This window comes from Uloborus diversus, chromosome 5, assembly GCF_026930045.1.
Source record: "Uloborus diversus isolate 005 chromosome 5, Udiv.v.3.1, whole genome shotgun sequence".
Lineage (NCBI taxonomy): Eukaryota > Metazoa > Arthropoda > Arachnida > Araneae > Uloboridae > Uloborus > Uloborus diversus.
In genome coordinates, this window is record NC_072735.1 from 27,828,458 (window position 1) to 27,855,296 (window position 26,839).

Sequence of the window (26,839 nt, forward strand, 5' to 3'; positions counted from 1 at the left end):
ATTCTGAAGCGTATTTTTAATCAAGGTTTTCATCTTCGGGTGAGAAAGATATTTAAATATTGTTTCAATTATAATGAACTCTTAACCAAAACTATATTTTCTACAATAGGGGGAGAAAGATTTTCATTTTGCTCTATCCGTAATGCGTATTTTAATCTAATTCTTCGTAACATACCATATAAACTTTCGCAAACCAAATTAGATTTCAATTTGGCCGGTTAGACGCTGGACCACTGAAGGGTTTCGCGTACGATGTCAGCCGGTCGCAGATCCTCCGTATTCGCTAATGGTGACTGGCGTGTGTTAAATATGTCATGGTCACGCTCCAAGTTACCAATCCAATACTATATCTTTTGGGGTACTGAACCAGAAGGTTTTTATCTTCTGGTTTGGATAAAAATTACTGAAATGTTGGTAGATGGCGCTTACATCTATTGTGCGCAGTCTGAGCTAAATCAGACTTCAAACTTAGTGGTGCTCTGTAAACGGAATTTGTGAATATCTGTCTTAAAACAGGTGGCATTGCCAACGGATACCTGAGTGGTATAAGTTTTCCTCTCTGAAGCCCTAAAAAATAACTATTGATGTGTATAATGTGAATACGTAATACAGGTTTTAATAAGAACGTTTCCAACAGTGAAACTATGGAAAATACAGTGTGAAAAATCAGTAAGTTCAGTGGACACAACCATGTTCGTTTCTCAACTTATGTCATTGTTAAATTTAAGTTTGTTTATTCTATTATTGTTTGTAGTGTTTACTCATTGTTTTCTTTAAACCTAATTTGGATTTTTTCTTCTTTTACAGCCACAATCTTATACACTGCCGTAGTGAGAGGCAAAGTAGCTCTTCCATGCGATATATCCCCGCCTTCAGCTGATGACTCCGTTGTGCTGATTCTTTGGTACAAAGGGGAGGACCCTGCTCCCATCTACACCCTTGATGCACGCAGGGGGACTGTGGAACAAGCGCGACAGTCAGCAAGTACGCACTTGGAAAATAGAGCATATTTTAATATGATCAATAGACCAGCGTTTTTACAATTAGATCCAGTTCAGGAGGAAGATGCGGGTGAATATAGATGTCGGGTGGATTTTCGAAAAGCGAGGACAGTTAATACAGTTATTACTTTAAAAGTTATTGGTAAGTACCGTTTTCAGCTTAACGTTTTTTAACACTATAAGGACTGAAAATTGCCATATACCATAGAAATGCAGACGGTACCAGTGTGACAATTTCTTGATTTTTGTGTAAATTTCTCCAAATAAATTCTACTTGAGTAAGTCCACATAATCTCCTGTATCCTCTCTAATGGGGCTTAAATCAAGATGTTTTGTGTATTGCCTATAAAAGCTTTGTTGAACCTGTTATTGAATATGGAAATGAAGTTTTGATAACTGCCTTTGATACATGAAATACACCGCCATCTCAGTCAAGTTTAGCCGAGGACAGCAGTTTCGTGCTTATTAGCACTCATCAGCCCGGCATAGGAAAGTGACTGAGCTGGAGGTGGAAAACCTCTTAAGGAAGTCAAGATTGCCAAGCAAACTGGTGGCTAATACAGAATTAGCACTTACAAGACGAGTGACGGAAGCAATGGTTCGGTTCAACTCGAATATTGTGCAAGGCAGGTATATGCCTTAGCCCTGGCTATAAGGCGGTAACTTACTGAATAGAACAGCCTTTGATTCTGTTTGAGGCAAGATCGATCTTTTTCAAAACAACGTGTTACGATTAATTACTGGAGGTGCAAAATCAACCCCTATAATTGCTATGGAGGTCCAGACAGAGTTAGAACTTCTGAGTCAAAGGTGCAAGACAAACGCCATAAACCTTGTTAAAAAACTCTTGCGCAGAAAAAATAACTTTCTAACTTGTTATATACCAACAAGTGAGAGATTAAAAACACATAATTATTTCCACTCGACTGTCCATAATCTTTGCGACATATTTGTTATACCTACATCTATTCGACAGGTCTTCTCACGAGAATTGAATCATGTTATAGATCAAGCCATGTTGGAGGGCCACCTAGGCCTTATTTGGAATGAAAATAAACAAATTTGTACACAAAATGAGTTAAAAGTGCAGCTTTGGTTACTATACATAATAGATACATTCCTGAAAATTGGTTTCATGAGTATACAGATGGTTCGACTGAAGATGCAGTAACAAATTCTGGTGCTGGAGCATAAGTACTTTCAGTAATAACTGTCCGTTTGGGAAGCACTGTGACAATTTTGATAACGAGATACTGTAAGACCATCGATTTTATGGAAAGGTTAATATCCGGTTTATAGGCGAAAAGGGACTCATCTATTAGTTTGCAGGAGTGGTAGTTTGTTCGTTACAGATGTGCACTTATACCTATTTAAACGAAGTTTTGTACAAGTGACAATACGTTCACGGCAATGATTTTTTAAATCTAAACTCTATTCGATCCATCTTACTACAAAAAATAATTGATATATTTTTATAACATAATTCTGAGCTTGCCGTTTTGATTTTACATTTCCTGGTGAAATGAAAACATTTTATTTCCTTTTTGTTGTTTCCATAGGAACACTTTGTTTCCACTCATTTTCAACTTAGAGAATGCAATAAATTCATTAGGTACTAGTGACATTATAAAACGCTTATCCCATCGCTTTTTTCCCTTCTCCCCTGCATTCAGATGGAATCGTCTTAACTTGGCCAGTTGTCAAATTACATACAGTCCGTCGTCAAACAGTAGTGGCTATATCATTTGCTATTGATAATTGAAAAAACAGTCCCGAACACAATATTGTGTTTCTTATTGATTTACAAGCAGCTATTTTGTTACTGACAAATACAAATTATTAGAAATATACTCATGTTCATTCCTGTGGAATGAAACTGTTTGATCTTAAGAAAACTAGGGAAAGGCTTAGGTACTTCCTAAATTATGGTTAAATAACCATTAATGCACCGAAATATCATACAGTTTTGAGCAAATATCATAACAGGTTTGAGCAAACATTGATATTGCTTATAATTCTCAAAAAACATAAAACTCTATGAGCCGAAGCAGCTGTTGTGCCAGAACGATCTGCACATGTATCACCTAGATTAATCGGATGTTTAATTTTGCCTCCGATTGTAGCTAAGCATTCAAGAGGTTTCTAAAATATTTTATTTTCTGATCAAATTTTTCAGGATCTTTTTGAAACATCATCATCGCTTAGTAAATCAAATCTAGAGCAATATCTAGAGTGATATTCGAGTAATATCGATATGATTAAGATCCAGATGCTCTCGTGAACCTTCATAACTTGGTTTAAAATTCTAGAAGAAAGGACAAATCATTTTCCTATAAGTACAGGCGCAAAAATTTAAGTTTTAGGAGCAGCTTCAAATCTGCGCAGATCTCCATGTACCTATAAGCTAATCGACGATTAAGAGCAGCATATGAGTAGATGGATCGAGAGTTAGTTCCTCCCGTACCCCTACCCACCCAGCCAACCATTGAGATGGTTTGAAAATATTGGAAAAGCATGATCTTGTTGTTGCCTTGTGACAGCTAGGCTGGTAATTTTGGGTGCGCTGCTTCACTTTTTCAACTATATCGTAATTTGGTGTTAAGCACGACTTCCAAAGCACACATATGCTTAAGGACTTGTTTATAGGGTACACACCATTCACACCACAACAACACATTCACACAAAGAAAGAACAAGAACAGGAGAGTGGAGGTTCCTCCATGCTCAAGCTGGGATTCGAACTCAGGATTTTCTGATCCGCAGCCTTATCTGACAGCAATTTCTTTATATTATTTTTGCTTTTAAGACTCAGAAGCAAACGGTGTTATCTGATCGAATTTCCTTTTTACATTTTTCTTGGTAATATAAAGACTAAAATGATCCACACCTATGCTTTCCCTGCTTTTTAAGCTTGATGTTTTTCGCACCACTTTAATAAACTGATTGATGTCGAAAGAACAAACGCAGTGAAACTATCATTGCAAAACCCTAAAAAAAAGAAAAACTAACTATTGATTTTTTTTTCGAGTTTATAATATGTGTACAATTTAACGGAGAAAAAAAGAAAAGAATTTTTTTTTAAATGGTTACAGATAAAAGAAAGAAAGGGGAAAATAGAAAAAGTAATAAAATTGCAATAATTTCCTTAAAGCAACAACAGTCAAACCAATACACTACATTTCATAACTATCATCTTCCTATTTTAAACTTAATTTTTCTGTTTTCTTTTGAATGATGTCTGAAAAGAGGTAGCACAGTAACTTAACGAGCTTTACGTGAAGCTAATATTTTCTCGGATATTATACTAAGATCATTTTAATTTGAATTTTGAAAGAAAAATATACACGTCGACCGATAATCCATCGTATACCCTTCATAATGCAAATACGATGAACAAAAAAAAAACACATTAGTCAAACAAGAAATGTCTGACAAAAGCTAGTTGGAATAAATCAGTGGCTGAAATATTTCACTGGATTCTATAAGTTCAACGGAATTTCTTTAAAGAAAAAAAAAATTCTAGAAAGGCAACCATAATTTTTCTGCTTTTTTCCTTATTCATTTTTTCTTAGAGTTTTTTTTGCATGAATAATATGCAATTAGGTTAATTCATTGGAAAGAAAGCCTGAAGTAGATTGATGTTCCAGAATACCATTTTTCGTTCCTTTTATTTTTAAACAACTCCGTCCTTTACCCTCCTAGGAATGACAATTAATATATATATATATATATATATATATATATATATATATATATATATATATATATATATATATATATATATATATATATATATATATATATATATATATATATATATATATATATATATATATATATGTTTGTGTGTGTTTATACCAAACATTAAACAATCACTAAAAGTCAAAATACTTAAAATTACTAAATTAAATGTTTATTTACGAAATGCAACTATCAGGGTTCACAATTTGGTAAGAATATGTTGACAACATAGTGGGATTAAATCAGTTTTATCGCGTGAACTGGATAACTGGATATGTTATGCGTACTACATACAGTATACTACATACATACAGATATTAACACCTTCTGTTATTCAAAATAAGAAGTTTTATACGAGAAATTTTTTCCTCCTTTTACATAGTAAAGGAAGTAGTGTGTTCGCGAAAAAAAATTTACTAAACTATCGGCTTTAATTTCCATTTTGCTCGCCCCCGAATGAATATTGAGGTTTTTTTTTTTCCCAGCCCGGCCACAAGTGGATATATGCCTAAGAACGCATAGACACCTGAAATATCCATTTTGACGATCCCCCGAGCTCATTACGACGAATTTTCTCGTGACATCCATATGTACGTATGTATGTATGTGCGGATATGCGTAAGTGCGCAGGTGCGCCTCGCATAACCCAAGAACAGTATGTCCTAGAAAGTTGAAATTTGGTACGTAGGCTCCTTGTGGGTTCTAGTTGTGCACCTCTCCATTTGGTTGCATTTTGATGTTCCAAAAGGCGTCTTTGCACCTTTTTGGGGGATAGTTATTGTCAATTTCAATGCAAACTTAAGCTGTGTAATAGTTTAAGAAACACTTTGCAATATATCGCCAAAACTTTGGTCGCTAAGTTAAGTCACCAACTTGGTGACAAATTCGGCTGTTTTTTTTTTTTTTTTTTTGAATCTGATTTTAATTTGACCACTATTGGCGATATTTAGAGAGTTTACATTGAATCAATGTAAACTCTTCGCAACGAACTTGGGGTTAAAATATTTTAAGTGTTTCTTTGCTTACTCCAAGTCCAAGACACTATTATCATTAAACTAGCGTAAAGAAAAAGGTGTGTGACATCACCAAGTTTTTTTTTTTCAAATGAGTAAAATTTCTTTCATCGATTATCTCATTTTAAGCAGTATTCATTTTAAGCATAGTCAATTAATTTTTCATTTATTTCAATCATTATTTTTATTTTTTAATTCTTCTATTTTTCTTATTTATTTATTTTTTTCATTTTTTATTTTTTTTATTTACTTTTTTTTTTTTTGCTTGTGATTGGCAGTGTGCATTACTTATTTACAAGTAAAGAATAAAAATGCAAGGTATTTAATACTAGGACATGCTTAAGCAACAAGTTTATAATTTTATGTTGCATATAACTGTGTTTTACTTTTAACATTCTAGCACACCTTTATTTCCTTCCAACCGAAATTCCTTCTGCACGCGGTCCTCTCATTCTGTTATCGGCCCATTGAAATACATTTCTACTGTTTCACGATCTTCCAAGTGCAGTGTAATTGATCTGTTCTTTCACATTCAGTCGTTCTACTGTGTCTGAGGGCTGTTTGATGAGAGAAACTCCCCTCTTCGCACCTATTAAGTATCAGTCATTTATAGCAGTTTTCGTCATCCCGAGTAGGTTTTCCTTTTTAGTAGCTTCAGTTTCTGTTTCAACGCTTTTGGTTTTCATTATTTTTCCCTTTGCGGGAAAGTTACATTGAATAATACTTGTATTAAATATGAAGTTAACAAATATCCAAGGTTTATCATTAAAATAAGCGAAACGAGCTGATGTGGTGCATCACATGACTTCCTTTCACTCCAATAATGTCATTTCCCCATCATTGGCAATTTTAATGTGATTCAATTGTTTACTCTCTAAATATCACCAACAGTGGCCAAATTAAAATCAAATTTAAAATTAAAAAAAAATCGCCAAATTTGTCGCCAAGTGTCCGACAAATTATAACACCACTTGAGTTTACATCGAAATTATTAGTGATTCCCCCCAAAAAGGGACAAAAGACCCCCCTAGAAACATACGAATGCAATCACAATTCAAGGTGCACAAATAGGTTTTACTAGGAGTGTACGTAAAAAATTTCAACTTTCTAGGACATACCGTTTTCGAGGTATGCGAGATACATACACACATACGCACATACATACGTACATACGGACGTCACGAGAAAATTCTTTGTAATTAACTCGGGGTTCTTCAAAATGGATATTTCGGGTGTCTGTACACTGTTAAAAATTCAGGAAGATTTTCTGGTAATTGTTACTGTAAAATGGCGGACTTAACGCATCGCTGATTTTTACGGTAATTTATACCGGAGAAATAAGCAATTGGTTGCTGTGGCCTACCGAGGAAACCGTAAAATTTTACAGTAACATTCGATTTTTACGGTAATAGTTACTGGCAACATGGATGCCAGTAACAATTACCGTAAATTTTCCGGAAATTTTTTAACAGTGTAGGTTTCTAGGCATATATCCACGTGTGGTAGGGTCGAAAAAAAAACTCAACATTTATTCGGGGGTGAGAAAAATGGAAATTACGGTCGATTTTTGATTGAAAGTTTTTTCGCTAATACAATACTTCCTTTTTTGTAAAAGGAAGTAAAAAAGCGACCTTGAAATTAGCGAAAAACACTATTAATTTATATAATACAAAAGCGTTAATGTGGGTAGGACGGGAAGAAAATATTAAATATATCTTAACTAACTATCAAAGGTTATCAAAAGTGAAAATTTTCGAGCATATCCATTAGTAGTCTAATTCATTAACTTTGATCATTAGAATTCAGAACTGAACGGTGAAAACGACCATTAGCATTAAAACCATCCATCAAGTAGCTTAAATATGAGTTCCTTTGGTTTAAGATGTTCTTTGTAAAGGAAAAGTTAGCAAGGGTGAAATATTCTTCATTTATAGAACATATATATATATATATATATATATATATATATATATATATATATATATATATATATATATATATATATATATATATATATATATATATATATATATATATATATATATAACTACACTATATAAACCAAAAGCATTTGAACACTTTCTAGAATTTGCAATTTTAAGAATTTTTGGCAAAATAAGAGGCCATTTGTTATCTAACCTTTGTCGCATAAAATAAATGCTTTAGCTGAAATTTTCAATAAAAAATAATTCACCATACAGTTAGGGGATCCAAAAAAAAAAAACATAAAGAAGAAACATTAAATACTGTATAATAAGTTTTCAGCATTAGTAGCTGGGAATAAGCAGTAAATTTCAGAAGTTAGTTTACTTACTGTGTCCAATAAATTTAAAGATTTTCACGGAAATACGTATATTATGTAGAATCCATGTTAATGGAACAAGGCCTGTAACATGATGATCGCGGGGTTTTTTTTTTTTTTTTTTGAATTTAACATATGTTAAAATTCATAAAAAAATTAAAAAATACGTCCCCCCCCCCAAAAAAAAAAAAAAACTGGGCCGAGATACAGGCCGCCAAAGATGGCGGTCCGGTTATGATTTCTCACTTGGGATTTTCGTCAAAATCTTTAAAGTATATTATCTCAAGAACGGTAGAACATATTTTGTTGCGGTTTGTTTCATTTGAAAGGATATTTTTCTTGTTTCAAAACTTATGCAACATTTTGAAATATGTGCTTTAGTCTTTTTTTTTCAGTTTTTTTTTAAATAAAGTTTAAAATAATGTTTTTGATTTCTCTAAAATATGTCATTTCAAAATTTTTCATCATTTTTTAATAGTTAATTAGTACCACTGAGCACTACGTTCCCTGAAAAGGGGAGCTTCCATTTTTTTGTTTAACAGATTTTAGAGGAATTTGAAAAAATAAGGGTCTTTAAGGAAAGGCAGACCTGTAAATTAAAAAAAAGAAATCGCAACAAGTGGCCAGAAAACACTTTTAATTAAGGTATATACAGAAATTTTCATTTTGAGTCTCTACTTTATCCAGGAGGTTTATTTTTTATGAAAACTAGAACGCAGTCTCCAGCCGCTGTATTTCCCGCTGTATATTTTTGAGGAAAATCAAAAACATTATTTTTAACTTAAAAAAAAATAGTTAACAAAAATATAAAGCACATATTTCAAAATGTTGCATATGTTTTTAAACAAAAAAAAATCCTTTTTAATAAAACAAATCACAAGAAAATATCTTCTACCGTTCTTGACATAATGTACTTTAAAGATTTTGACGAAAATCCCAAGTGAGAAATCATGACAGGATCGCCATCTTTGGCGGCCTGTATCTTGGCCCAGAAATTGATCTGGGAAAAACAAAACAAAAAATGTATTTCTTAGTTTCTTATGAATTTTAACATATGTTAAATTCAAAAAAAATCCGAGACCATCATGTTACAGCAAAAATCGCATTAGAGCTTATTTGGTTATGGATATATTTTTAAGCTGTTACGACATTCAACTGGATATTTTATATAATTTGTCAAATCTACTTGGTTACGAAATTTTGAAAATCTGAAATTGTTATCTTTCACGCAGGTGCAGTGATAAATTAACTGCCTAATGCTCTTATTACATGTACATTTAAGCACTTAAATTTTAAATTTTGGCATAAAGATTACTCTGAACACTTTGAAGATTTCTGGAAGTTTGGTTAGGTTTGACAGAAAACTCGTGTAAGATCCCAAAATATGCTGACAAAGTTTATATTTTTAAAAGAAAAGCTTTTATTTCCGTAAATATAAGTGATACTTTTACGAAAATAAAAAATAAAAACCGCGCATAGTAAGTAAACTAGCTTCTCAAATTTACAGCTTATTCCCAGCTATGTACAATGAAGAATGATTAAGAATCTTTTTTGGATTTTTTTTTCAATCCATAATTGGACCTCTAAATGCATGGGTGATTTAATTTTTGTTAAAAGATATCAGTTGAAGCATATCTTTTTAATGCAAAAAAAATTTCAGAACGAATAAGTTGCTAATTCTTGATAAGTTCTTCAAAATTTTAATTTTGGAAATTGTCCCATTGATTTTGATTACATGGTGCAGTTTCCTTAAATTTGACATACGAGTATCAAAAGCACTAATAGTTCTTAAGCAGAGTCAGAATTCCTTTCCTACTAACACACAACATATTTTGTATTTCAAACTATTTTTTAACAATTTTTTTAGAGTTTTAACGTTAACTCTGAAAACACTAGGAAAACGTTTTATATTAATTAAGGGTGTTTATGTTTTTGTAATTTGTTGCTATTCTAAGAAACGATATTTAATTTTAAAATTGATAAAGTAAAAGGTAACTGAATGCTAAAACTGATCAGTTAGTAGTTTTTTGAGAATTAAAAAGTTTGTTAGCGTTTAGATGTTTTGAAAACATGGTAGTAAATAGACAAAAATGACTTAAGGACAAAAAGAGAGAAATTTCGGCTGGGGCTAGCTATTTTAAGGAAGATTTCTTTATTTTTTTACGGGAGGTGGGGAGGGATCTCCTCTGTATTTTTGGTTGCTGATCAAAAATAAAAAATAAAAGACTTAAGCGGAAACATTACGTCATGAAAATAGTAGCGCAGCCAGAAAAGCCTTTTGGGGGAATGTTTCAAACAAAAACATCTTCTTGGTCGAAAATACCTTTTTAAGGGAGTTTCGTGATTAAAACAGTCCTTTTATTTGTTTCAACTACTGCATTAGAATACGCATTTTTGATAAAACTAATGTCTCTGGGGGTGTCCCTCCCCCATTCGCTGCGCTACTCCCCGAAACCTAAACATTTCATGCCAAATCCAATCTACCTCACTATCACACAAACTATTTTTTAAATGTCTTCCAAGATTAATAATGAATTTTACTACCATTAAACTGGAAACTTTCCGTGATATAGTTTTTCCAACGAAATCCGTTGTTTATGAAATCCAGCAGGGTGTTACCACATCATAAGCAGACGCACTAGCAAACTAACAATTGCAATTTAACGAACGCACTCAACTCAAATGGTTTGCACGCTACTTACGCTCAGCTACTACCTTAAATGCTACTGGAAGAAGAGAAAATTGCTTTTATGTGGATGCTTCCGCACAAAAGCGAAAGCGTTGAACAAGAAAATGAAAACACCTTCTCGAAAAATTTTCCAAGGATGAATAAACTAAAATATGAAAAAGATACTACATGAAAAATTGTTGCTACTTTTCCAAAGGTTGCTCGCGGCAAAGAGAGAAATAAAAACAGCAGTCATTCGAAACTACTTAACGGATGGTGTGTTGAGAACTTAAAATGGATTTTTAAAGTTTTCGGTTCTTTTGCGGAGAGAGGGGTGGTGGAAGGGATGTTCTATCATCAGCATTAGCAAGTGGGCTTTGTGTAAAAGAGGATATTTTGAATTACAGTGCTGGCCAAATTATTAGACTAAGACTGTGTTAAAAGCAAATTATTTATTGATTACATAACTATAGACACATTAACGAACAGTGAAATAATTATACAATGTTTAGTATGAATTTCCTTGTTCTTGATGAGCATTTTTAGTCTTTTTGGCATACTTTTAATAAGTTTAAACCATTTCTTAACTTTTTAAAAAAGGAGGTAAAAAATTGTTTATACTTACTATTATATATAATCACATACACATACTCACTAATTACCTAAAACTAACTTTAAATATAACAGAACACACTAATAAAAAGAACTAGTGAACTGTTTAAGCTGATTGAGGTTATGTCCCTGGTAGTTAGATAAACAAAGAACATAAACAAAGCAGACAGTGCTGCCACCTGCAAACATTAAATTATGCTTAAATAACGTAATAATCAGTGCACAGTATTTACTGTACTTTAACAGTAAAATAAACAGTATTTCAGTACAAATAGTGTAAAAAAAAACAAAAAACAAAAAAAAACACCTCTTTATTCTAATAATTTGTCCAGTACTGTACTTTCCCGCATAACGGTATTATATTTGCAAAAAAATCCAAGTATACTATTGTTTAAATATTCACTAATGCCTTTTGAATGTAACTAAGTAAATTAAAAAACTTAGTGCAACTGTTAGTCTACTTATTGTGGGAAATTTCTGATTCCTAAAGAATTGCAAAATGTTGATGTATAAAATCCCGAATTATTTTGTTCAATCTAATGGTCATATTTGTTGTGACGTCTTATATGATGTTTTGAATAGTTTTGTTGAGCATTTATAATCCAAAAGTTTTAATCGAAAAATCTAAGTCTAATGTTTTTAACCTTCAAGTCAATCTTGAAAGAAAAATCCTGCAGGTCAATAAAATGTTGTATTTGTTCACAAAGCATGATGATGAAGGAAACGTCATTTTATTTAAACCCTATTAGGCACAATAGTCACAAAAAAGGGACACCTGTTAAAAACTGCTAGGAAAAAAAATCTCTTCATAAGCACAAAAGTTGCTCCAGAGGTAGTATTTTGTTTTCTCTAACACTCATGGATGGAAACATTAAAAAAAATGGATTTTTCTGATGCTTCAATTTTTTGTTATAATTTCCCCAACTTTTAAACAAAAGAAAATGGGAATTTTCGCAAAATTTAAATTTTATATTTTGCTCAAGATTTTTTTCTGCTCTTGGTTGGCGGTGTTGGCAATTGGAGACGTAACCCACAACAAAAATTAATAAATACATAATTAAAAAATTATAAAATCCATGTCTATATAATCAATCACACCCACGCATAGTTTTTTTCCCTATATTTCAGACAATTTTAGGACTCGTGTTGTAAACTTATATAGTAATATTTCGATTTTTCCATTTTAAATTATTTTATTTAAATAACTAGCCGCCTGCGGCGACCAGCTGGTTCGCCTTCTTTCGCAATTCGCCTTTCTGTGCAAGCAGCCACCTCGGCGGCTGCTTGGTGAACTTGTCAATCAGCAGTATCAATCAATCCATCTCTTTTTTTTTTTTGTGCCATTCACATTTTTACGCCAAGATTGCCGCCTTCGGCGGCTATTTACCTTTACGATCTATCTCTAAATTTTGTTATCCATCTCTATTTATTTTAACGTCCCCGCCCATTTCCTAATAAAAACAAAGATCTTTCAAAAAACAGCTTTATTTTATTTAAGTAAAGCAAAAGAAAAAAAAAATCTCAAATTCCCCGTAGTAGTGCAAAAAGTAGTGTTTGACAAACATAAAAAAATCTCGCTGTTTTTATTGAATTAAATTCGTACAACCATGAAATGTAACGTAATATAGATACAGCAAAAGGTCCAGTTTGGGGGAGGGGGAATGCAAAAAAAAAAAAAAATGCAATCCCTAAACAAAACAAAAAAAAAAAAGGAAAAAAAGCAAGCGCTGCCGGAAAAACACGTAGTCATCACGTCATAAAATGTAGAAGAAAGCTATATAGTAAAAAAAAAAGATTAACATTGCATGCGATTAAGATTCCATCGTAAATATCGAATCGAAATCCAAGTTGACGTCACAAGCATAAGAGATTGAAGAACGCTTTTTTTCGACCGATGCGTGAGGAGACATGATGTGTTCAGCATTAAAAAAATTGTAAAAAAAAACTATTGCGTATTTTTAAGAACTTTTTTCTTTTGAAGAGGGCGAAATGTTTTTACTATTACCAACTTAAATTTTAGAAATGAGGCTTTGATATTTCTCGCAGGATGATATTAGAAAAAATAAAACTCAGGAAAAACTGCAAATTAAAGGTTTTTTCAAAAATTCTTAAAAAATACAAAAATTGCTCTGTCTTCAAATTTTTTTCATTAATCATATTTAAAATTAAATTTCCTACCCTACAATACAAAAAATATTTGTGTGGTGCGATTGGTTTGGGGTCTGTGAGGTAAAAAGTACTAAAAAGTGCTAAAAATCACATAAAACATTAAATAACTTTTTTTCTAATCAAAATATCAAAAATCGAAGCCTGAGGTGCACATCTTCAGCAAACACTGCACCTGTATACTAAATTTCATCTTTCTAGGCCTTACCGTTTTCCCGGGATGCGCGCCACACACACACACACAAACATCTTATTTTATTATATGTATAGATTATTTTTCTAACGATCGCTTAAGATATTTCTGCCTTTTTCCTTTCAATGTATTTCTTTAGAATTTATATATTGTTTTGAATTTTATACCTATTACATAAACAGAAATGCTTAAAAGACATATGATCTTCTTTTGCTAAAAATAAAAGAATAATCGGTTAACTTATGAGTGCAAGGTCTTTGATACTTTATGTTTTGTCAACTTGTTACTGTTAGCATTAACTCCATAGATTTAAGCTGTTCAGTAAACTTTCGTGAGCTGAATAGAGGATTTATGTTTGAAGACATAAGAGCTGAATTTCTTATATACCTAATAAAAGTAGTCTTGAACATTCAGGCAATCTCTAATAATGTTTGGTGACGTCTATCTTAATTTTGTACGTTAATGAAAATACTTTGAAAACTCATTTATTAAAGACACAGATTATTATAAACTTAATTCTAAACAATGATTGTGGATGAAAAATTAAATCGTTTTTTTTCAGGCGTAGAACTTTTTAAAATAGGATCAATGTGTGAATAAAGTGATTAAAATTGTTATCTTTTTAAATAATATGCTGTTTTTTTTTTTTTTTTTTTTTGTCTTTTCTCTATATTATTGTCATCACAAGTTGAAATCTTTACTGGCATCGCACCAGTTAAACAACTAAAACATTCTAATCCTAAAATAAGACAACATGAAACTCAACATTTTATGTGATAATTGTTTTAACCGTTTTATAAGTTGCAGTTTCCAGGATCACATTTCAAAAATGAGTCATTGAGAAGCAAAGGGATGTAGTAAGTGGACATTTTCAAGTTTTGAATAAAAAGGCTTTAAAGATAACGTCCTAGGTAGGGCAACATTGATTTTTTTTCTAAATCATGTTATACAGCGGCACCTACTGGGCTACCAGTACTATATCTTGCCCCAAGACAGAAGTGAAGTTCCCCAACCATTTGTACTGATGATCTCCATTTTTTTTAAATTTTGTCACTTACATCCCTTTGCTTCTCACTGCCTCATATGTCAAGTTTCTTACACCCAGTGTTTAAACTTCTTAATTGAAAATACGTGTAGAGAAAATGGTATGTTTTTCAAAAGTTTATTGCTAATTAATTGTAATGTTCATCAATTAGAAGTGCGCTTCCTAAAACCATAACAAATAACAATTTATGGTTTATTTTCATATTTAAAACTTAACTTTGAAGCCTTCTATATAGTTTTACTGCCTGGAACAAATCTCTAAGTCTTAAAAGCAATCGAAGCAGCACTTTCTTGAAAATCCTTTACTAATGTCGAATCCTTGCAGCTAAAGTGCACCTTTCAAAACCAGCATTAGTCAATAAAAGAAGAAATCTTAATTACATTTCGCTCCAGTTCTCTGTAGTCCCATTGCAATTTCTTTCGTTAAGTGCTCAACATTTATAGGGACGAAACCTTTGTTCAATGCTCACATTTAACACTTCAAACTGCTAAGAGTAATCACACTTTAGTAATTAAGGTAAACTTTGTGCTCAGCTTTTGAATTAATTAAGAGAGTCTGCTTATCTAAATCGCGCGACTTGAACATTCTTAAGAACCAGCACGCCAGAAATTGCGCCAATTTCCGCTCCGCTCTGGTACTTGAGGCACTGCTTGAGCTATCGAATGCTTATTAAATATCTGCTTCTTTGGTTTTAGTTTTTGAAATTCAATTGAATTTACTCCTTAATTATTTTCTAATACTTTCTCAGTAATGCTTCACATGTTTCTAGAAGACTATTGTTTAGAAAAAAAGGTAATGTAATGCAAAATTTCATGATGTTATTGTGCTATGTCTGTATACTGTATCTGGTTTTTACCAAAATAAATGTATTCACTAATGCTTTAAATTTTTAAGAAAAAGTTCTTGATTGCTAAACCATGAGCACCTATTACTTAAAGTGAAACGATAAGAAGTATTACACAGCTATTTATATTATTTAAGTCAGCTTTCAGCAAATATTTTGGGTATTTTAACAGAATTCCAACATAATAATTATTTAAAGAAGAATTTCGTTCTGTCATAAGAAAGTTTAATTTCTTTTAAATCAGTATCTACTTTGCACGTTCTTCTTTTATTTGGTCGCTGAATTAAAACTATTATATTAATGGTGCGAAAATACAGCCTGTCGTTATGATAATAAATACTAATAATAATAATGATGATGATGACGATAATAATGATGATGATGATAATAATAATAATTATTATTATTATAATAATAATAAGAATAATAATAATAACAACAATAATATAGCTTATCATAAAGAAAAATGCACAAATTAATGAATGCATAAAAATACAATAAACAGAAGACCGATCTATGATATTATTCTGGACTGTAAAAAGAAATAAGCTAATAACAGAAAATTTATTCTGAAAAAAATATTTCGTAGTGTTAACGCAAAATATCACTAATACATCAATTACCATTTTTTGATGTGTGCATGGGAAGTCGTAACTATTATACGTAGATGTATTTAATTTCCTTGATTTACTAGGTGAAAGAATTAAAAGTTAAACAAAAAAATTAAATTTGATGGATTATATTTTAAAGTAAATTTTTATTCAATTAATTTAGTAAAAATAAACTAATTCAACACCTGTAAAACCAGGAGCCAGAAAGCATTAGATTGGGATGGCGAAAGATAATTTCATATTTTTATTTATTGATTTTTGCTTTTTTATGTGTTCGTTTTATCAATTATTAACATTGTTTGATTTAACTGCATGAAACTTAACTAACAGTTATCCAAACACAATTGAGAAAACAAAATATTTTCACTGAGTTCTGGTAAGGAGAGTTCAAGCAAAAAGATTCCGTCTGATGCAGCGTATACCTGTGAAAGTTACAAAAGATTAAGAAAAACCAATTCCGGTAGCTTATTATTACACACACACACGATTATAGTATATTAACCTGCCTATTTTAAATTAAGTTACTAATATTTTTTTGTTTATTGTTTGAAATTATTTTGAAAGATAGTTTCAGAAATGTATTTAAATCTCTAGTTCTTTACTGACGATAAGATCAATAATAGCATAGGAAAATCTTCTTATTATATCAAGTAGTAAAGAAATATTTTGTATTGTAAGATTTAAATGCAAATACTGACTTTAATAGCATGAACATCAATAGAAGTTCATGCTAACCATTTTACTTTTAGAAGCAAGTACAGTCGAGCCCGCTTATCAGAATATTGGTTAAAATCATATCCTGCTTAATATAATACATTTTCAATGTGACAAACCAATGTAATGTGTTATTTTTATCCCGGTTAATGGAATATCCGGCTATTTATAATATTTTTTGGGGGCAAAATGGCTATTCCATTAAGCGGGTTCGACTGTTTATTTTTAGCAACATTCGTCTCAAAAATGGAGCGTTATAATTAGTAGAACAGTAATAGTCCTGGCCCCACAATGTAGTCCCGTAAAAATTTTTAGGTCCAGAGAATTTCTCTTTAGAATCTTAATCTGTAGGTGTTCTAATATAAGAATATCTTGGGTAGACATGTTGAATCCTGCGCGAAATTATTTTACAGGCCCTCAAAGAAAGCGGCCATTTTGGCTCACTTGCTCATTACGTTTTTCGCAACGGGCATAGTTACTGACTTACTTTTAGTTTGAACTGCAGTTTTTGGAGTCTAGGAAGTCAATTAATGTATTACTTATGTCATAAAAGCCGCTTTGGCTGTTTACACAATTTTACGTGGAGATATCTCTGACATTTGTTGTTGAATATTCTGGTTAAAAAAGTGCACAAAAATCAATAAATAATCCAGAACGCTCATTTCAAACTCGTGTTTATCACAAACATGTTTCTTCAACAATATAATAAACGAAAAATACAAGATTAGTTACTTTTGAAAAAGGTTACGATCTGTTTTTGCATTGCATGTTATTGCACTACGACGTCTGTATCATTTGATGCCACAACCACTCTTTTTGAACCATTTTTATCCGCTCTGTCTTTGTGTGGAACAATTCGTAGATCCGCTTCTTCTAATGAGTTATTCTAATTAAGTTCTTCAATGATCCGTCTCAAATCTCCTATGAAAAGTATTGCAGAGCGCTTCTTCATTAACTGGTAAACCGCTAGCAACCGCTGAAAATGTAGCATTTTTTGAAATTTCTTCTATTTCCTTGCGTGCCAGTTACTGTAAATTTTCCTTATTTGAAACTGAGGACAAGAACTTTACTACCTGCATAGGTACTAGTGTTTATCTATCCATTGCAGCAAGGTTTACTGTGCCCTTAGTTGATTCTCTTCTGAACCTTTCAGATTATTTCACAGAATGCTGCAAACAACTATCAAACACAACATGAAGTTTTGCTGAATAGAAAATGTTTTGGCAACAGATATTTCTGCAATTGTGCAACGATAATATCTAGTTTGGTAGGTGAATCACTATCACATAATGTGTTCGTAGGTAACAAGTCATGAGCTAAAATATTTTTAATGCATTCTCCCCTCTCTTTCACTTTTTTCCTGTCTCTATACCCTTGTTAAAGTTGATCTTTTCCCCATTAGCTAAGAAGTGATATTTTGTGAAGAACTGTGTGCATTAAAGCATGGTAGGTTGACTTTCAAAAGTAAATCAGAAAATTTCTTAGGTTTTTGAAACAAATGTCTCCTGTCTAAACTGGAGATACTGTTCTGATTAGTGATTTATTATACTGAGAAGGCGAATCTTGACACTACCATTCACAAGTTGTTTAGTGAGAAAACTGTCAAGTTGCACTGTTTCAGAAATCTCATAGGAATTTATATGTTGATACATAAAATCAACTAGACTTTTGACATTTTCATCAAAATACTGGCTACGATTGCCTATAAAGATAATGATGCGAGACACTCTCACAGTGATCCATTAAATGAGAATTGGTAAGAAAACGAAACACATTGCACATCATTAAAATTTCATGATACACTAAATGTCACTCGAACAAAACACTTTTTCCTGTCTGCCCTGCAACTCCTCTGGCAGTTTTCTGTGACCGTTGAATCTGTTTGTTCTAACTTCATGTCTGGCTCCACAACATTGAACTTACCATTCTATTTTATTAACAAATTTACTTTGCATTAATTTTTCCTACAGGAAGGGACAATCATTTTCTAGCGCCCTTATCCTCTCTATGTACCATGTTACATATAGAGATAATGGATGCAGTCAAATTCACGAAAGTCAGAAAACAGTAACTCAACAGTTTGAACGTGTAATTTCCAATTTCCTACGTGATCAGCAATAACCAAATGTTTTACAAGTGATACCAGTGAACGAAAAACTTCTCAATACCTTCACAGTTCCGATTTCTCACTACATCCCCTAACAAAAACTTCAAACTCTGTTTTCAAGCTTTTAATATTTGTGCGTAGAGATTGAATCATTATTTGACTATTATTGAGCATCCTGAACCAATTTTACTCGCGTCGCAGAACTTCTCTTGTAGTCAAAAATCATCATCGTGTAATGATTTTCTCAAGATGTATTCTGCAGTCTTCACAACTTCTTGTGAGCGAATAGCAGCAACAAGTACTTTTGGAGATAAATGACTAGAGAAAACTAACAAAGGTCTTTCGGACGCACAGAAAAAAAATAATTTTGTTATAAGTTCTAACGAGAAGTAGTTTTATTTCATTAATAAAAATCAATGCATTTTAATCTAAATTGAGCATCATTTTTTTTATTTCTGAAAGAATAAATCTATGCCCAGCATTTAAAAGAGACTTTATTACCTCATTTGCCTTTTTAAGCAGTTAAAACTTTGAGGAAAGATGTTGCGCAAATTGTGTATTGGTTTCACGCTCATACTTTCGAACCTAAGAACTTATGCAGCTTGGATGCGCATATAAATTCGCAGCAGAAACATTCGTATCGCTGTTAAGATCTGCTACTCTGTCAAAAACTTCGTCTTGAAAAAAACTTGGAGCCACTACAAACATTGTTGCTCGATCAGAAGTACAGATTCCATATTTCACTCTGTCATTGCTGCAGGGCTGATGAGAGGCAATGCCAGCCTAGTTGGAAACTAGGGGCCCGGAACTTTGGGGGCCTGGTTAGGAACCGGAGTAGTAATAAATTTATAAGTTTTATCCGGTGGTGGGGGGCCCACCGACCAACCTGACCAGGAGCCTGCCTTGGCTCTCAGCGCCCTTGTATTGCCACATTTTAATCTCGATGTAATGCAGCTACATATTACACAGTTGGTATTTTGTGCAGTATATTGACTTCTTACGAAGGACGAGGTGTTGATCTTGATCTGCGATTTGGACCTCCTACAGTACTTTCTGATTTTTCTAAAACTTTATTTTCAATTTCAAAGTAACTCGTGGGTGTATTTTTTTCTACCATTTTTGTTAGTGTTTTTCCTCGCGTATATTTTTTGTAGCGCTGGCTGCTGCAATGACACACTATATTTTCTTGCAACGTTTTTCAATACCGCATCTTTGCTTATTTCAGCAGCTCCACGAACTTTTTTTTGTCCAGTTTCTATTCGTTAAACATAATTTTTCTCTTGATTTCTTTTGACGCATAATACATTTTCGTTAATAAAAGCTGTCTTTAGATGTATTTAATTGCACACCAAAACTTTCTGAACTCAGTTTAGAAATATCAGCCATTGATTAAATAGTTATTGTCACAGAAAAAACATGAAACAAAAAGTTTTTGTAACACTAGAATATTTTTACTCGAAAACAATTACTTTGATAGCAGACGATAAATGACCTTGAACAGTGGCACAGCGAAGGAGGCGGGGGGGGGGACATCACTCAGAGCCATTGGTTTTAATATGAATGCAAATTCTAATACAATAGCTAATGCATATGAAAGGGCTGTTTTGATCAAAAAAAAAAATCTTCTTAAGGTATTTTTGACCTAAAAGACCACTTCAGAGGGGATTTTTTATCAAAAAAATCCCCTGTAGAAGGCATTGCTGGCTGCGCCAGTGACCTGGAAAAATATTGATTTACACAAAAGGTTTTACATTTTTAAATCATTTAGTTTCATTAAGAGTTATTAATTTTCGTACACTTTTTAGTAAGTAGAATGTTAAACAAAGAACGTCAGAGATATCTCACGTAAAAATTGTGGAAATCGCCAGAGCGGCTTTTATGACGTAACTGTTACATTGATTGACTTTCTAAGCCCCAAAAATCTCAGTTCAAAACAAAAATTAAATTTATAGGTACGCACGTTGTGAAAAACGTAATGAGCAAGTGAACCAAAATGGCCGCTATCTTTGATGGCCTGTAAAATTATTTTGCGCAGGATTCAACATGTCTACCCAAGATATTCTCACATTAGAACACCTACAGATTAAGATTCTAAAGAGAAAATCTCTGGACCTAAAAATTTTTACGGGCATACATTGTGGGGCCTGGAATATAACAGCCACTGCGATTCAGATATTGAAATATATTTATTTAAATAGTATACTTTGTATAGAGCGAAAGACAAATAAAGTATCTTATTTCCTATTTTGTGTCGAAGGAGACATCATTTCCGAAATGTGCATATATATTCCGATAGAAAATACTTTATAAATTATAGCTATTTATTTGAAAAATTAAAAATTGAAACTTATTTTATTCGTACGAGTAAGAAATAATTTTCCATCAAAGTCTGAATAGCTAAAGGAAATGATACTTCTTGATAGAAAAATATCGAAGATAAATATTCTACAAGTATGCATTTTAAGAAGAAAATCATTGAGAAGTGTTTCTACTTAAGATCTGAGATAAGGTAAGAGAAATAGGAAACAGACGTAGTAAATTATTTATGATCCATAATAAAAAGAGGGAATTTTCATGCTCAGATATTATAGTTGTAAAATTAAGAACAAAGAGGAAAATATCCACCACCCCCTCATTTTTTTTTTTTTTTTTGTAAAAGAAAGAAAAAAGAAGGAAAAGAAGGAAAAAAGTGTAGTTGGGAAAAGTTTGTTTTGTTTTACAGCTGTTTTGTACAGCTTACAAGGGTTGCCGTAAAATCAAGCGCGTTATTACGGCTTGGCGTCAAATATGTCAAATAGCAGTAACGTCGCAGACAGAGGATTTATACTAAAACTGTCCCAAAGAAGGATAATATAGATAATACAGATAATATCTATATTATCCTTAAGATAGATATCTATATCATCCTACATGCACAGTAATACGAAAATTGATTGAAATAATTTTATATCTCGGAAAAGTTTACTTAAGTAGCGGCTGAAGCGGCAATCTTGGGATAGAATAGTGAATTGTATAAAAACCGAACTACACAAAAAGAAAAAGGTATTAAAATGAATACAAGTTTTTATCAAACAGTACAAACATAAGTTTTAGCAAATAATATGTTTAAGAAAAGTAACTATGTATTGAAGAAGAGAAAGGTACGCATAAAAGAGCTTACCTGCAGCCCTTTTATGTTAATAAAAGAAAATTTGCTAGAAATTCAGAAGAAGAAACACTTAATCAACGAGCTGATGTGTGCTTCACATGACTTCCTTTTACTCCAATTTAATGTCATTTTTCCATTATTGGCAATTTTAATGTGATTCAATTGTTTACTCTCTAAATATCACCAACAATGGCCAAACTGAAACCAAATTAAAAAAAAAAAAATCTCCACATTTGTCGCCAAGTTGGCGACAAAACTTGGCGATCAAAAGACTAGTGATATATCACCAAGTGTCCGACAAATTTTAAGACAATTTGAGTTTACATCGAAATTAACAATGATTTCCCCATAAAAAGGGGCAAAAGACACCCTTAGGAACATCCGAATGCAACCAAAACTGAAGGTGCACAACTAGACTTCACTAGGAGTCCACGTACCAAATTTCAACTTTCTAGGACATCCCATTTTTTAAGTTATGCGAGATACATACACACATACGCACATACGCACATACTCACATACATACGTATATACGGATGTCACGAGAAAATTCGTTGTAATTAACTCGGGGGTTGTCAAAATGGATATTTCTGGTGTCTGTTCGTTCCTAGGCATATATCCACGTGTGGTCGGGTCGAAAAAAAAACTCGACATTCATTCGGGGATGAGAAAAATGGAAATTAAGGCCAATTTTTGAGTGAACATTTTTTTTTTTTTGCGAATACAATACTTCCTTTTTTGTAAAAGGAAGTAAAAAAGAAAATTAATCTGTTTATACTAACTACATAAATAAAGTTTTTAAATGTACTGCATACTTGGTATCTGAGATAAATACCATAAGCACATATGTACTTCTACAAAAAACCAAAGAACATTTTGGATAAGAAGTGAAGTTCGTGTCAACGATCCAGCAGCAATAAAAAGTCATACTTTGTACAAAAAGGATCCGACAAAAATAAAAAGATGTACGAAAAGAAGAGGGAGAGGAACTTTAAAAGAAAGAGGAAAAAACTTCGAAAATTCTTGCAATTCTTTCATTGCCTCTGATGGTAAGAAAGTCGGGTTATTGATTGACTTGCTACGTAAGAAAAGAATCCCTTTTGCTCATTTCTTGATTTTTTTCATTCTCTCCATTTATTGTAGAAAAAGAGCGAGTTCGAACATTGGGAAATTTTCTTTTGTTTCATTTCACTTTCTCTTTTTCATTGGCTCCTTAACTTCACAGAATATGGAAGTGTTTTTTGAAGCATAAAGAATTGGTAATCAAAATGTCCAAAATTTAAATGGGACTAGAGTTAATTGAGCTGTGCCCTTTTTCTTTAGTACGAATAATAATGATTTTTAAAAGAAGTTTCAAAATCAACTCAAATACTTGCACCATTATGAAGTATAAAATGCAACATAATACCTTTTTACTTTCATGGAATATTTTTGTTTGATGCATTCAGATAAATACAAACACTTTTAGTTTTTCGTATTCCTCTTTTTATTTAATTTCTTCTATGTTTCTACTTGTTTTTTTTTTTTTTTTTTTTTTTTTTTTTTGAGGAATCACGATTGCTTATTGTTCTCATTTGAATGTTTTTGGCGTCCTATCATTTTAATTTCCCGTCAGCACCCTCTGCACCATTACCGTTGACCGGCTCCTCACGATGCTGCTCCTATAGCGAATGCCCTCACCAGGTTGCATCCATGTCCTACACACACGCGCATACATACACAACTACACACACACAAACACACACACACACAAACACACACACACAAACACACACACACAAACACACACACACACAAACACACACACACAAACACATACACACACATACACCTACGCACATACACAAATACATACACACACGCATACATACAGACACCTACACATACACACACAAAAACATACACACAACTACCCACACATTCATGCCTGCACACAGACACAAACACTTATGCCTACACACACAAACACATACCCCACCCCACACACACATTCATACACACAACTACCCACACACTTATGCCAGCACACAGACACAAACACACATGCCTACACACACATACACCTACCCCCCCTCACACACACATTCATACCCCCACACACAAACACACACGCCTACATACACACACTCGGGATTGCGAAAAGCATAATTTGAATTCAAGATGTCAAAATTTAAATTAATTGTTCTTTTTTTTTCATTTTGTGTATATTAGTAATAACTCAAGTCTAACAGTGATACGGTTACGCAATAGAGTGATACTATTAGGTACAAATTAGAGTAGGGTAACAAACAAGGGTCAAGTAACAGACAGTCGTAAGTTTGGATTTAAAAACCAAGAATTTTAGGCGGGTTAAACTGACGTTGCTGCAACCCATGAATGCGGTGCAACCATCTAATGTTACTAGAGTTAACTTTATGAAGCAATTGGTATTTACAAGGCAGTGGTGAAAGGTTATGAAGAGCAACCACGAAGTCAGCTGGTGTTTCATGTTCATTTGAATTTAATAAGGCTTTAGTTCTAAAAATAAAGAACTGTTGCACATTTTGATGATAAAAAGATAATTTTGTCTATTGATCAGCCTTTCCTCATCCTCTCTGTTGCTGGGTCGTATCATCAGATTTTTCGGTATGTGTTAGTTGGGGTCGGACCTTTTTTCGAAACTGAGCGAAAAAAAAGAAAAAGAATTAACTCATTCAGAGGGTCCAGAAGCAGCCAAACGTTAGATGAGAAGTATTTGCATCAGAGAGAAATGGTTTTAAAAGTCTAAATACATTAAAAGGCTCAGAAAGTTGACTTAGCCTGAGAACAATGTCTTATGCATGTCTGTTACTGATACAGTTACCCTATGTACCTGCATTCTAAAAGTCATGACATTTTTAGTCTAAATGTTTCTACTTAATTTTAAAACATTTGTCTATCTGAGAAATGTCGTCAAAAACGTATTTAAATAAGTCAATTTACCGGTTAATATACCTTTATTCTACTTGTCCATAAAGACAAGTAACAATATTTTGATTCTTTGTCTTTCTGAATATAAATATTTTGAAAGTGTTTTACAAAACAGCACTTTCAAAATGGGTGTTAATCGAAACCAAGTATTTTTAAAAGCATAAGGTTTTTTGTTTATTTTTTTTAAATAAATTTCGAAAACATTTCTTTATTATAAGTTATCATCAAAAATGTGCTTAAATAAATTAAATTTAACGTTAACACATCTTTACCCTACTTGTCGAAAAAAACAAATCACAACATTTTAGCATTTTTTGTCTTTCTAAATCTCTTTGGAAAAATATTTACAAAACAGCACTTTCGCATGAACATAATAAAAAGATTTAGCATAATTTCCATTACAAAGCATGTTAGTCCAAGCTTTACTGAAGAGGATAATAAGCGAAAATAACAAAAAAGCACTAATCCTTAAAACGCATTTTTCACGCCCAAGATGCGTAGTTCATTTGTTTTCCTTCGTTCAACTATAAAGAGATAAGGGCCTTCATAAAATAAATCGCTTTATTTTTACAAGTCTAAGATAATGAAATCTCTGAAACAAATGCTTAATACCAGCTCGGTTATGCTTAAGTAAATGCCAAAGTGACAAGTGAAATCAGATTGGGAAAATATTTATGACTTCTCTTTATGCTCGCTTCTGAAAGTGATGTATGTTGGGTGATAAAATGTTGGAAATATTCATAAAACGATGTAGTTGTTTGTTTTAGTTTCTTTTTAAACAATCCTGATTTATAGGCTATAAATTTTGGCTCCCATAGTTCACCTATGTTCGAAATTTGAACCCTCTACCCCCCAAATTATCATTTTATCTGTAAAAAAATCATATGCACAGAATATTAAATAACATTGTATTCAACACATATGAAATGAATTTTGTTTTAAAATTTTGTTTTAAAATTTTATTTATTCATTTATTTTTATTTTTTATTTTACTATTGTTTTTTTTTTTTTTTAATTTTTTACACATACTTTATGAGCAATCACGATTGCTTATTGTTCTCATTTGACTGTTTTGAATTCCTATCATTTCATGTTCCCGCCAGCATCCTCTGCCAGCACCACCGTTCGTCGACGGGCCTCACGATGCTGCTCCTCTTGCAAAACCGTCTCCAGGTTGCGTCCATATCCTACACACACACGCATACACACACATACACATACTCATGCCTGCGCACAGACGCAAACACACACACTCCTACACACACACACACATACAAATACACACACTCATGCCTGCACACGAACGCCTACACACACGCGCGCGTATACACACAGCACTGCATACACAACACGCATACACATGCATACATACACACACGCACTCACACACATGCGCCTGCACAAACACACACGCGCATTCATACACACACACGCTCGTGATTGCGAAAAACAAAATTTGAATTCAAGATGCCAAAAATTCAATTTAATATAATTTTTTTAGATTTTTATTTATTTATTTAAATTTAAAAAATAGGTTTGTAAATTTGTAACTAAAGTATTAATTTGTCTCGGTTCCAGCAAGCAAAATGTAAAACAGCAATATTGCACCTCTCAAAGCACATTTGTGGTCACAGTAATAATACTCCTATACAGACATGCATCTGTACTTCAGAGCCAGACTGACGTAAGTCACATTATTGCTACTTTGCAGGAGAGCGAAGAAAC

General features: G+C 32.5%; 1 protein-coding gene across 1 annotated transcript in view; it reads left to right on the plus strand.

Annotated features, from left to right (window-relative positions):
* Nucleotides 1–252: 252 nt before the first annotated feature.
* The window catches only part of LOC129222517 (hemicentin-1-like), a 144,708-nt gene continuing 118,121 nt past the window's right edge, over nt 253–26,839 (plus strand). Inside the window, exons 1-2 of the mRNA XM_054857028.1 lie at nt 253–481; nt 808–1,143. Coding sequence (XP_054713003.1) covers nt 253–481; nt 808–1,143 — 565 coding nt within the window. The remainder of the gene's footprint in view (nt 482–807; nt 1,144–26,839) is intronic.